Raw genomic sequence first — 14,164 nt, 5'->3', positions numbered from 1 at the left:
ACATAACAATTATTGTAAGAATTATAGATATGCAATCGCGGTGTCCGATTTTAAAATAGCTTTTAGGTGAAAGCACATTTTGCAATATTCTGAGTAGATAGCCCGGCCATCACAGGCTAGCTATTTTGACACCCACCAAGTTTGGCACTCACCAAACTCAGATTTACTATAAGAAAAATTGGATTACCTTTGCTGTTCTTCGTCAGAATGCACTCCCAGGACTTCTACTTTACACCCAATGTTGTTTTGGTTCCAAATAATACATAGTTATATCCAAATAGTGGCGCTTTGTTCTTGCGTTCAAGACACTATCCGAAGGGTGACGCACCGGCGCATTTGTGACAAAAAATGTCAAAATATTCCATTACCGTACTTCGAAGCATGTCAAACGCTGTTTAAAATCAATTTTTATGCGATTTTGCTCGTAAAATAGCAATAATATTCCGACCGGGAGACGTTGTTTTCGTTCAAAGACTGAAAGAAGAAAATGGTGTCTTCACGTGCACGCGCGCACCCGTGTCATTGTTCTCAGATCGACCACTATCCAAATGCGCTACTGTTTTCTGCCCAGGGACTGCAGAGTCATCATTCCCTGTTCTGGCGCCTTCTGAGAGCCTATGGGAGCATTAGAAAATGTCATGTTACAGCAGAGATCCTCTGTTTTCGATAAAGAGGCTATAGAAGGCCAAGAAATGGTCAGAGAGGGCACTTCCTGTATAGAATCTTCTCAGGTTTTGGCCTGCCATATGAGTTCTGTTATACTCACAGACACCATTCAAACAGTTTTAGAAACTTTCGGGTGTTTTCTATCCAAATCAAACAATTATATGCATATTCTTGTTTCTGGGCAGTAGTAATAACCAGATTAAATCGGGTACGTTTTTTGTCCGGCCGTGAAAATACTGCCCCCTATCCTAAACAGGTTAAAAGCATATGTGAAACAACTAACTGAGATACACTAAGCTACATGAACCGAAGCAGGTGCCTGAACCAGGACCGGAGGGTCCTTGTCCGGTGATACCAGGGGATCTGGTCTACATCCGAGTGTTCCGAGGAAGTGGAACCAGCCGAGGAGAGAAGGTTCCTATGAGGTGGCCCGAGCAACGCCAACAACCGTCCAGGTGAAAGGAAGCAACACGTGGTACCATCTAAACCACTGCACCAGAGTCCCGGTGAGGAGAAGGGGGCAACCACCAGGCCATGAGGAAGCAGAGGATGCTGATACACCAGACGGGTGTCCAGACGGAACGGGGGCTGATGATTTCGTTACGCCAGGCAGGGGCCAAGACGTCCATGCGCCAGGCAGGAGCCAGGATGCTGATGCGCCCAGCGGGAACCAGAAGGAAGAAGAGGACGAAGCAGGTGCAAAAACCTGCAGACAATGGATATTCTCTCCTGAGGGGCCAGAGAGTCCAGGGATGGGGGGGGGGGGGGTGACATGCCTGTTACTCCTGTTTTTATACCTACTATGGCAGATACCCCTGACGGAAGCCCTTTCCAATGGGACAAAGAAATGCCAGCAGAAGAATGGGAAATACTCTTCCCTGAAATCGATGCTTTCTCTGACGGAAGCCCGTTCCATTTGCAGGGAGGAATACCACCGGAAGAAGGGGAAGGAGATTTCCCTGCAATCGACTTCTCAGCCCTTGAATGGACCTCTGCACAGACAAGTGAAACCAGACCAGCTGAATGACAAAGGAATGCCCTGGACAGCAACATTGACGAACTTAGAAGAAACGGTAACTGACCCACCTACAGCCATACAGCATGCCAAACGTAGAATAAGAAAGCAGGTTTTCTCTGAATCTCCTTTGGAAAAGAGTAGGATTAGTGTTATCTTCTCATCCCAAATAATGACAGGAATTGGAATTAGGAAATTGTTTACAATCAGGAGATGCAAACCTTTACCAGAAAGAGCACTATGTGGATGGCACCATCATCCAGTGGTAGGTGACATAATTTGAAGTAATGAAGGGTGTAACTTCAAAAGTAAATAGAGGAATAGATGAGTGATAAATTACTATGAATGACCTTAATCAACAGGAAGGGGAAGAATACGTTATGAGAATAATTAATGAGAGACCAGAAGGAAACAATGTAATGATTATTCTGATAAAACCTAACCCAGAGCCCCTGACAAGACCAAAAAGAGCTACAGCATCAGTAAAACTAATGATAACTATCCAAACAACCCTTACTAGTGTTAGTATAACAACTAGGACAATGGCAGTGCCACAAGAAAGGGACACAAAGAAATTGGACTTCTGTTACCAAAAAGAATGGTCAAAATGAAAAAATCACCTTAGAATTAACCTTTTCACACTTACCAACACACAGGTGTGATCATTCTACAGTGGTCCCTGTAGCATACGATCAAACCGGTGTGATTAGAACGCTAATTTAGAACGCTTATTTAGAACACTTATTTAAAACGGCCAGTTTCGAATGACGCAACAATCAGCATTTGAGATGGCCACTCTTTTTTCAGAAACATTTTGCACAAACACAGTCCTTACAAAGTTATGTCCAAAATGTGAGCAGTTTATTTTTGGATGCAAAGTACAGACATTCACAGAAGTGTCTACAGCATAACACAATCATCCAAACCTGAAAAATGTAGGCTACATTTGTCCTAGCACTAACTGAGGAAAGATTGACATAACACAAGCGGTCATATTTGTATAACTCTCTGTGACAAACTACAATATGAATTAGCTAATATAAATTACTATTTATAATTAATCACATCACGGGTGAGCTCACCATTGATCAAAATAATTGCGTAAAACACTCTAAAAATCGAAAGTAATCCGACGATGGGTAGTTTCTGCACGCTGCCATGCTTTTATTCCCTCACAGAAACCAAAGATTATGAAAGGAGAAAATATGAGTTTGGTCTTTTAATAGTATGCATGTTCAAGGGAGGGTGTCGTCCACCATCGTTCACATCCCACCATTCATTTCCGGACGTCCTCAAAAAATGAGTGAACCCTTACTCACCTCATTTTGTTATAACATCTTTGGTCCAACAGATGAATACGTGAAACCCAGAATGCATTGTATGTCAACAAACATGGCTACACACAGCTGGAATTAGCTTAGCTCATCATAATCAGTACAACCAACAAAAAAGTATTTAATACACATAATATGTGCCCATTACAATCTATGCAAGAATCGGAATGCATGAAAACAATTGGGAAGTGCTTGGGGAATTTTGTCCGGGTCAGAAATGTCCCAAAAATGTATTGTCCGCAAAAGTAAAAATTGCTATTTTTATGTGAATGAATGAGGAGGCGTAACACACCTCAATTCAAACTGTTCTTAGAAAATAAAACTTGTTAGAAAATCATTTGAAATTGAAGTTGAAACAGCCTATAAATAAAAACAGGCTAAGTGCCTTGGTTTGACGGCAGCGCGGATTAAATGTACTGTTGAGTAACAATCACATTCTGGAACGGAGAGAACGTTCTAACATCACGTGCATAAGAAAACTCACGCTGGGGCGACCGTTACATGGAACCCAAACCGGCTGCGCGCGTGCGCCATAGTGCGCCATAGTGCATAAATGTATTTTGTCCCCCCACATCAAAGGCGATCACGACACACAGGTTAAAATATTTTAGCAAGCTTGCTGTTGCTAGCTAATTTATCCTGGGATATAAATATTGAGTTGTTATTTTACCTGAAATGCACAAGGTCCTCTGGTCCCCTAATTAATCCACACATAAAACGGTCAACCGAATCATTTCTGGTCATCTCCCTTCCTTCCAGGCTTTTTCTTCTCTTGACTTTATCCTGTTGGGGCTAGGGGACAGTATTTTCACGGCTGGATGAAAAACGTACCCAATTTGAACAGGTTACTACTCTGGCGCAGAAACTAGAATATGCATATTATGTAGATTTGGATAGAAAACACTCTGAAGTTTCTAAAACTGTTTGAATGGTGTCTGTGAGTATAACAGAATTCTTATGGCAGGCAAAAACCTGAGAAAAAGTCAAGCAGGAAGTGAAAAATCTGAGGTTGTAGTTTTTTCAAGTGATTGCCTTGACTGTATACAGTGACTTAGGGTTCATTTTGCACTTCCTAAAGCTTCCACTAGATGTCAACAGTCTTTAGAACGGTGTTTGAAGATTCTATGGTGAATTTGATGGGAATAACAGCACAAGGAAGTAGGTGTCCCATTATAAGGCATGGGCTCAGTCACACGCAAGGACTTGGGAGCGAGCTGAGTTCATATTCATTCTTAAAGAGAACGGATAGGTCCGGTTGGAATTTTATTCAAGATATATGATAAAAACAACTAAAGATTGATTCTATACATCGTTTGACATGTTTCTACAAACTGTAGTATAACTTTTTTGACTTTTCGTCTGGACTAAGTCAGCATGCGTGTTGTGGATTTGGATAGTGAACCTAACGCGCAAACAAAATTGATTATTTGGACATAAATATGAACTTTATCGAACATTTATTGTGGAGTTGGGGTTCCTGGGAGTGCCTTCTGATGAAGATAATCAAAGGTAAGTGAATATTTATAATGTCATTTCTTAGTTTTATTGACTCCAAGATGGTGGGTTTATGTTTACTTGTTATTGGTGTCTTCTGGGCTGTACTCAGATTATTGCAAATTGTCCTTTCGCCGTGAACCTTTTTTGAAATCTGACAAAGCGGTTACATTTAGGAGAAGTGTATGTATAATTCTGTGCATAACACTTCTATATTGATCATTGTGCTCATTCACCGGATGGTTTGGAGGGAAAACATTTCTCAACATTACGCGCCAATGTAAAATGCTGTTTTTGGATATAAATATGAACTTTATCGAGCAAAACATACATGTATTGTGTAACATAATGTCCTAGGAGTGTCATCTGATGAAGATCGTCAAAGGTTAGTGCATAATTTTAGCTGAATTTCTGGTATTTGTGACGCCTGTCCTTGCTAGGAAAATGGCTGTGTGGTTTTTCTTGTGTTGGAACTGTCCTAACATAATCTAATTTTATGCTTTCGCCGTAAAGCCTTTTTGAAATCAAACAATGTGGTTGGATTAACGAGAAGTTTATCTTTAAAATGGTGTAAAATAGTTGATTGTTTGAGAAAATGGAATTATGAGATTTTAGCTGTTTTGAATTTGGCGCTCTGATTTTCCACTGGCTGTTGTCAAAATCAATCCCGTTAACGGGATAAGAACGGGAAGGGGTCCCCTAGAGGTTCATTTGCGATTGGCCACTTTCATAAATTAGGTGCATTACCGCCACTGACCTCGTTCGTCTTTCAGTCAATAACCAGGAATAACCAATGAGGAGACGGCACGTGGGTACCTGCTTCTATAAACCAATGAGGAGATGGGAGAGGCAGGACTTGCAGCGCGATCTGTGTCAGAAATAGAACGGATTTCTATTTTAGCCCTTGGCAACGCAGACGCTCGTTGGTGCGCGCGAGCAGTGTGGGTGCAATAATTGAATAACATAGATTTCTACATTTATTTTGCAACGCTCGTGAGCGGTGTAGTCAGCCTGTTAGAGATATTTGGAACTCACGCATGAAAGGGTTAAACATTGACCCAGAATTTAGGAAAGCATCACAAAATGACTGGTATAAGTGGGCTCAGTACACGACACAGAAACATAGAATGGATAATTGCATCTTATGTAGCAAATCTCCTATGTCACGTCTACTAATAGTACCCTAACCTGCCGCGTTTGAAGAATGTAAAATGTTTTAAAATTATCGATGTAATAAGAGAAAATACTACAATCCTTGGTGTAATACAGAATGCAGAAAAGCACTAGGTAGCGCTAAAGGAAAGATGGTAATAAATAAAACTTGTGAGGGAGAAAGTGAATGTGCTGTTTATGACATCAGAACAAAATGGGATGGACCTCAAAATGATAGACATACTGTGGTAAATGGAAAATATGAATGCTTCTACAGTTCTCAAGATAAAGGGATAGATTTAGGGAATACAACAGTAGAGTGTCACACCATTTGGGTATTAGAAACTGCAGGGGTTCGAAAATTTGGTGAGAAAGGCTTAATCACATATGTGAGAGGATCATGCGTAAGAATAACTAATGTAAGTCCATCTTTATCAATGCTAAAAAAAACAAGACATAGGCATAGCGGATAGTTTTTGGATGTGTGGGAAAAATAAACTGTTGAATGTTTTACCAGCAAAATGGACAGGACTGTGTACATTTGTTAGCGCAATACAGCAGGTTACCATTACTGATTCACAACAACAGAACAGTCCAGAACAGACTATGAGAGGCACACAGTACTACATAGAGCCATGACTACATGGAACTCTATTCCACATCAGGTAACTGATGCAAGCAGTAAATAAATAAAAAACAGATAAAAATGCACCTTATGGAACAGCGGGGACTGTGAAGCAACACAAACATAGGCATAGACACATGCATACGCACATGATAACATACGCACTATACACACACGTACACATGGATTTTGTGTTGTAGATATGTGGTAGTGGATTAGGGCCTGAGGGCACACAGTGTGTTGTGAAATCTGTTATGAATGTATTGTAATGTCTTTCAAATTGTATAACTGCCTTAATTTTGCTGGACCCCAGTAAGAGTAGCTGCTGCCTTGGAAGCAGCTAATGGGGTCCATAATAAATACAAATATCTGTCCTATCCAGTTGTCTACTCTCTCACTTCTCCGTCAACTGGAGCTGCAGTCCTTTCACCCCCTTCTATGGCTACAAATGTATGGGGCTTGTGCTTTTAATTTGCAATGATACATACATCAAGTAAGCTAGCTAATAGGAAGTTATATCTAGCTAATGATATTTGATTCACTTAGCTATAGAGTAAAGTTATCTAGCAAGCATCTTATACACAGTGGCCTACTAAGTGTAGGTAGCTAGTTAATGTATTTACATGAATAGGTTCTCCCACTGCCTCAGTTTTTTGGGGTCCTTAGAAAAATGAAATAATCTGCTTTTAGCTTGTATTTCGGCCAATTGTGAATAAAAGAGTGCAAGGGTGAGGGGTGAGGAGAACTGTGGCTTGACTAGAACAGTGGTGATAAGTGACCAATGCTAGGGTGAGGGTTGAAGAGGAGGGGTTGACTTTGACTAGTCTCTAGTGTGTTGATATTTGATTAAGGGAGGCTTGAGGAGGAAGAGACGTTTGAGAAGGAGGAATGAGGGAGTTCCTAATATGTACTCCATACTTCAACTTCCGCACGCTGCACGAGGTGGAACTTCGAACGTAGGCAAAAAATGCTTCTCCAATATAAATCCCCGATCACACTTGAGGTGATGTCATGGTGACGTTGCCTTATGCCGCGTTCAAAACAACTTGGAACTCGGAAATATCCGACTTCAGTACATTCAAGACATCTGGGAACCGTTTTGAAAGGTCATCCAACTCGGAATTCGAACTCGGGCCTCTTTCTAAAGGTCGACTTTTTGACCTGAAGATTACTGAAGTCATGATTTCAAAGTTCCCGGTTGTCTTGAACACAACATAGCTAAACGCACGTCGTCGGTTCGCGACGAACTGCCCATGTGCAGGCAGTGAAATCAAAGGCAGATATAAAAAAAGTTTTTACGAAAATTAAAACGTGTCCGTTTTTCACTTTCACGGGGTTCGAGTAATAACATGTTCAACTACTTAAGACATTGGCTCGAATCTAAGTTGTGCCTTTAGATTTCTAGAAAACTAATAACAAAGGAAGATTGTTCACTTCTCTCATTGACTTCTCAAAAACCGGCCTAGTTATTTTGGTCTGTTTTGCAAGCGTTCCCAGAAGTCTCCCCTCTGGTTTAGAAACCAGTGGAAACTCCGTGTTCCAAGTTTCGCTTCTGAATTTTTTTGATTCCTCAATTCCGTATGGTCCTAAACGAAGCAAGAATAACAACAACCAGTCAGTATCATTTCGAAACTAACGTAATCCATATCAAGCTTAGGCTATACATCGCCAAAAGAAACGCCAATGACTTGGTAACACATCATTTAGAAAATATAGAATTAAGACAGATACTAGTCAGGTAGTAGATCCCTAGATAACGTTAGCTGCGCTCGGCTGTTCTGCTCCAAACTATTGTGGCGTTTGTAAATATTGTATCACGAAATCAAACAGGTCACTGATAGCATACAACATAGTTTGCGTTTCGCACGTCCTTTTTTATTTTAACAACTCACATTTCTTCGAAAGGCAATGTCTAGAATGCTGAGCAAGGATCTTCCGGATATCGAGGTATAAGGCTACTGTAAATGCATTATTATTCTGCTCTATCAAATACTGCTGTATCAGAAACGTTAATTCGCATTTTTGTTGCTGTGTCACTGTTATCACATGTTGCATGTATTCGATGTCGAAATAAGTGTCATTATTGACAGTATAAATTACATTATTGTCACGTTTTTATAATGCAGGTGCTTTACCAATACACAGGGCTTGTTTTGGGATGCTTGAATGAGGAATAGATCTTTATGTTTCCCACTAAAACAGTGGTTGAAAAAAACTGCTTTATCACAGCAACTACCCTATCATACTTGCAAGACAGTTAGAAATAATGGTAAGTTAACGTTGAATAATGGTGTATTGATATTTTGTTGTGGCAGAGATTTTCTGAAGTTTTTTCACTGTGGACAAGAGGGATGCCTTGAAGTTATTGGGGCAAAGTTTCTCCTGTGGGTGTTGGTTTGTTTTGAGTCGGTGTATGCAGTTTGTTTTTGTTATGTGTTTTGGAAATAATATAATAGAATGGAATATAATAAAATGGGATATAATATAATATTCACATAGACCTTATTGTTTTGCAAAGCAAACAAATGGCATATCATCTGTTGCTTTCTTGAGTCAAACCCAGGCAATGGATGTCTATTGTTGTATTGTTGGTTTTATGCTGCACCTGGTATTGAATCAAAACTAAATTATTTATCATGTTTCCATTATACATGCCCATTTTTCTTCCATTTTATGAAATCCATTACTACTGTGTATGGAATTACTTAATCAATTAAATGAGATACTTTATAATAAATACAATAACCACCAACATGCTTGCATATATGAGGAAGGGATCAGTCTAGGAAATCCTATTTTACCAGGAGTATTTCTTATTCATTATGGACTGAATGTACAGTCTATTGAGATAATACCATCCACAAGTGTTCTGTTCTGCTAACTGACACACCATAGAGATCATGTGGACATCACATGGTCATTTCACTGTTCACTTCTGCTGCCTGTTCCAGTGGAATGTGCAGGCTATAGGCAAGGGTCAACTTATCACTTCCTGAGACATTGAAGAAAACGTGCTGTTGTCTAATCCGTTGCTGTGTTTGTTGGGACTTGTGCATGCTTCTCTACAAGTGTAAACAAACATTACTTTGCAGCATGTAGTACATAAGAATGTTTGTGAATGACCTGTGCTCCCCAAAGAGCAATTCATTTAAGCAAGTAAGTCATTGAGTACTCAAACTCACATGTTTAAGCATAGTAATTGTAGCATCTACAATTTGACCAAAAGCACAAAGGGTATGTTGATGATTGAGAAATCTAATGACTTTAACTACTTGGCTAGTAGATAATTGAAAATGTGTTAACCATTAGCAAAGAAAATGCATCTGAGGTGCAAAGGTTTTATCCCTGAGTGAACTCGGATTAATGTTTTGCTCTTGAGACTGAGAGCCAATAAGTCAATGGGTTTTTCTGCTGAGGAAGGAGAGGGCCCCAAGAGGTGGGGGTTATCCTGGAACACTAAACACTGTACATTTCTTGGAAGAAAGGTTTTAAGTTTCACATTGCAACTGGCTCTGTCTTTCCACATGCTATTTTTCCCAGGCTAGTGAGAGATGGGTGTGTTAGTTCATTGTCATCTTGTTGTATGAAATTGATCTATCAATGATTTTGTGGTTTCAATAGCCTCCACATCTATTAAACTGGTTACTTGTTCTTAGAGACAAAGTTAAGTAAAAATGTGGGTCTGGTTTAGTCATGACTTGTAAGGTTAATGTTTTCCTATTGCTCAACACCCACTGTTCCCGAGGGTGGAATAAGTTGAGGAATCCTGAGTAGGATACATAACTGAAGCTGTTCCATAGGTCTGTGTGCAGTTGTTAAGCAGAATATCAGGGTTTCTGTTGCAGTTCTATATTTATTTCCATGAATCCATTTGGAGTAGTCTACTATAAGATGTCATCCTTTGTATCTTTGGGTATTATGGGGTGGCAGGTAGCCTAGAGGTTAGAGTGTTGGGCCAGTAACCGAAAGGTTGCTAGATCGAATCCCCGAGCTGACAAGGTAAAAATCTGTTGTTCTGCCCCTGAACAAGGCAGTTAACCCACTGTTCCTAGGCCGTCATTGTAAATAACAGTTTGTTCTTCACTGACTTGCCTAGTTAAATAAAAAATATTCTAATGAGCTCTGCCCCTAAAACAGGAGCAAATTTGGTTGGACGGACCAAATCTGTACCAATCGTAGATGTCCAAACTTGGGAAACATAGACATCACAGCAAAATACTGTAGAGTTTAGTACAGTACTGTTAGGTTCTGAATAAACAGATTAAAAACTCACAGACAAGAAAATGCTCAAACCAAGTTTATTCACTCACTGGGTTATACAGCTGCAAAGACATGATTACATATATGTATACCCTCTTACTAGGCGGAGTCAACTCCTTGCACAACTAGAAAGCCAAGGCATCTCTGTTGCTAATCAGGAACTTAATTGGTTCCTCTCACTGGTGTTGTCATGGCCCTGCCTGATGCTAGAACCTCCGTGGGCATGGAAGTCTGTGTGTGTGTAATAGGACTGTTCCTTCTCACTTCATATGACTTGACCTCGGGACGAATTCCTCACCCCTCTCTAGCTGTCCTAACTTGTCAGTGACTGAAACCAGACTGTTGCCCTTTGCCTCCCTCTTTAGGAGCCATGATATTTGCAGTAACAATAACATGTTTAACAGAACGTAAACTTTCTGCACTCCCCCTTGTCTCACTCACTTTCCATACACCTAGTTCTCATCCACCCTCCATTGACTACAACACATACATTCCTTATACATGTAAAGTAATCAATAAGTTCTGGTATGGTAACATGAATACGTATATTTCAAGCTAGAATCCAACGTTACAGTAAAGAAAAGTATAGTAGAATAATGTAAAATCGCCAACCCTAGCCTCTGTGAAGTGAATAGCAAAGCATCTTCCCCTAGTGCCAGTTCAATTTCGACATTATAGTGTTGTTTACCTGAAAAGATCTGATATTATTTAGCTTTTTAGCACACTTTAGTCGCTTGGATCTAGCTGGCTTAAAAAGCCTTGGTTCAACGCTGGACTGAGGGAATCTAATGGAACCTTTTATGAAGGCAGTAGCCACAGTGGAGTGCAGTAAGTCAAACCCTTCATTAGCATCTTTATTCAGGGACTAATGGCAACAGTGACGTGACCTTCTTCCTGCCTCTGCACTTAAAACCATCACTAAACTACTCCTGCCTGCCATTGGAAATGGCTTTTTAAATCTCATTATAATTGCCATCTCTGGTGCAATTAAATACTAAACATTTTTTCTCCTGCCAGCCATCCCGTCCTCCTGTCAGATGTCTTATTTTAATATCCACGGACGGCACCCAGGCACTCATATCAGTTAAATGTGTAGCATGTCTTTTGTGTGTGTGTGTGTGCATGTAAATTATTAAAACCTTCATGGATTTCTATTAGAGTTGATTTTATAAAACCCAGAGTGTGTGTTCCTGTATGGCTCAGTCGGTAGTAGATTAACACGGGTAATCGGGATCCCGAGAGTTTCCCGGGAACACTCTTTGTTTACATTTCCCGAAAAAATAAAATGACAAGACCCAGGAAATACATTTTAAAAATGCCCCAATGTCGCACTAATGCAATTCCACAAAATACACAACATGCTCAGCAGCAGATTAGAAAACATGTAATGGCACGTTATCCAAATAGGTTGTCGCGTGGAAGCTTTTAGCCAACAGTATTTACTTCACACAAAGTCGCCATAAGTTAAAAAGCACACACATAATTGATACTGCCGGACTGTACAACCGACCCGAATGCAGTTAATAAACCATACAGGAAACCCCTACAGTATAGCCTACAAAACAACATGTGCCTATTTGAGCTGTCATTGTGACTCTTCAGAAACTCCCAAATTTAATAGGCCTATGCACAATTCACTACATAGGCATCCCAGTCGCATACACGACGTCTGTTAACAATTCAGACAGGCATGAGGGAAACTTCTATCTTCTCCTGTCCCACTGAAACCCAACATCCTGACTCCTGTCTTTCATGAAAATTCCTAACTTCATTCTGTAATCCATAGGCTGCATTATCAAAGCACGTCTCTTGCTTATGCATGTCAAAATAACGCTATAAAATGTTTACCTCTTCTCTGCACTGTCTGGTATTGCTGCCCATTTGAGAGCTTCGGTAGAGAATGTGATCAACAAACAGTATGAGAGAAGATATGGATATTTTTAAAACCCGAGTTGGTCCCGGTTAAGATATTTAAACTATTCCCACTGTTTATTTCCCGTTATCCATGAGCTGATCTGCTATCTGTATAATCATCAACTCGATTTAGCCAAGTATAGGAGATATTCTGTCATTCGTTGGAGGTTATCTAGCAAGCTTACAACTTTGGTCATTTGACTTTTTTGTTTGAGTGCTGTTACAAAGTTTGTGTCCTATACTCATTTTATGTGATGTCGGAGCTCCTGTCTGCCCACACTAGTCGCCGCTCAACTCCATCGTAAATTGTGAAGTTGAGTTTAGTCGGTTATGTCGAGATCGCTACTGCTGAAATGCGCTGAATTAATTTAGGAACATGATAACGCTCTGAATTCATGAATGGCCTGTTTCCCAATTCACAACATTGTCATTGGCAATCAAAGATAGTTACTCTATCATTACTAAATATCAGTTTAATTTGCTCTAAAATCTTTACATTGTGGCGCAGCCAAGCCGACATGGTGGCGCAGCACCCCTCTTATTTGGGGAGAACCCTGGTATAGTGACCATATCTTGGTTTTGAATAGCTTTAAATGGGCTTTTTTTGTTGTTGCTATTTCTTGGGACTCTCGAGATAAATATGAATTATTCCCGGTATTGAAACTTGCTAGATTTTCGGGAAAATCTGATTCCATAGTCTGTAGAGCATGGTGCTTGCAGGGTTGTGGGTTAGATTCCCGGGGCCACCCATACGTAAAATGTATGCACGCATGACTAAGTCTCTTTGGATAAAAGCATCTCAAAATGGCATTTAATATTATTATTATAGAAATAGGTATGATTCTTATGGTAGCAGAGCAGACCCTATGTCTTTCCATAACCTGGTTGTCTGGGAACACTGACTTGCAAATGATGGGTCCAGGCTAGCTATGAAGTGTTACTCAAATTATTTAGGCTGCCTTGGAAGATCCTCGTATTAGTTGGGTTTTTGTCTGAGTGCTGTGGTTGCTTATGAGTTGCTTACATGGTGTAGGAAATGGACATCTACATTATTTATTGTTTTACATTTAATCCATGGCATCCTCAAGGGCCAATTGGGGCCAACAAAGATAATCTGCCCAGATCTTTAAAAATGCCAAATGAGGATGTGTATTGTAAAACTATTATTGAATGAGGCAGTTTCAGTCCCAGTAAAAGAAGCATATTGTGGTGAGATAAACAGGTAGAGGGAGTTTATGTAAGGCATTTGCTGTGATAATCTTCAACATCTTGCTGAGTGTACTAGGTACGTGGAGGCACTGGTATCATTTCAAACATACACACCCAGACAAGCACATCTCAGAAGTGACACCCAAACCGGTGGACCGGTAATTGCACTCCTGGCCAGGTTTGCTCAGATTGCGCTTTTAATCAATCAACAAAGCAGAGATGATCCTTGGGCTTGTCAGAGAGGCAGAGAGAGAGAGAAGGGGGGAGAGAGAGGGGGGAGGGGGGACTTGAGAACAGCCAGCCGAGACTGTGTCCTCTCCTTTTCCTCCACTGCACAATTTACTGCCACCTCTGTACCCTAGGGGAGGAGAGCAGTCTCACCTGATCACATGTGACCCCTCTGTCTGCTGCAATCTCCGTCTGCAAACTCAATCCCTTCTGTGGAGTTCATACCCTAGCCCAGAGCCCCCCCCCCCCCCCCCCCAGACACCAGGC

At 40.5% G+C, this 14,164-nt stretch overlaps 1 protein-coding gene across 3 annotated transcripts in view; it reads left to right on the top strand.

Moving 5' to 3' along the window:
- The first annotated feature begins 7,393 nt into the window (after positions 1-7,393).
- Positions 7,394-14,164, top strand: part of dpyda (dihydropyrimidine dehydrogenase a) — a 216,110-nt gene continuing 209,339 nt past the window's right edge. Inside the window, exon 1 of one of the 3 annotated variants that reach the window (XM_029698344.1) lies at positions 7,394-8,233. In XM_029698344.1, coding sequence (XP_029554204.1) covers positions 8,195-8,233 — 39 coding nt within the window. In that variant the 5' untranslated portion in view covers positions 7,394-8,194. Of the gene's footprint in view, positions 8,234-8,454; positions 8,556-14,164 lie in introns of those variants that run through there. The other 2 variants (XM_029698324.1, XM_029698334.1) reach the window with 2 other exon arrangements.

Source organism: Salmo trutta, chromosome 2 (genome assembly GCF_901001165.1).
Source record: "Salmo trutta chromosome 2, fSalTru1.1, whole genome shotgun sequence".
In the NCBI taxonomy this organism is placed as follows: domain Eukaryota; kingdom Metazoa; phylum Chordata; class Actinopteri; order Salmoniformes; family Salmonidae; genus Salmo; species Salmo trutta.
This window is presented reverse-complemented; position numbering and strand designations above follow the sequence as displayed.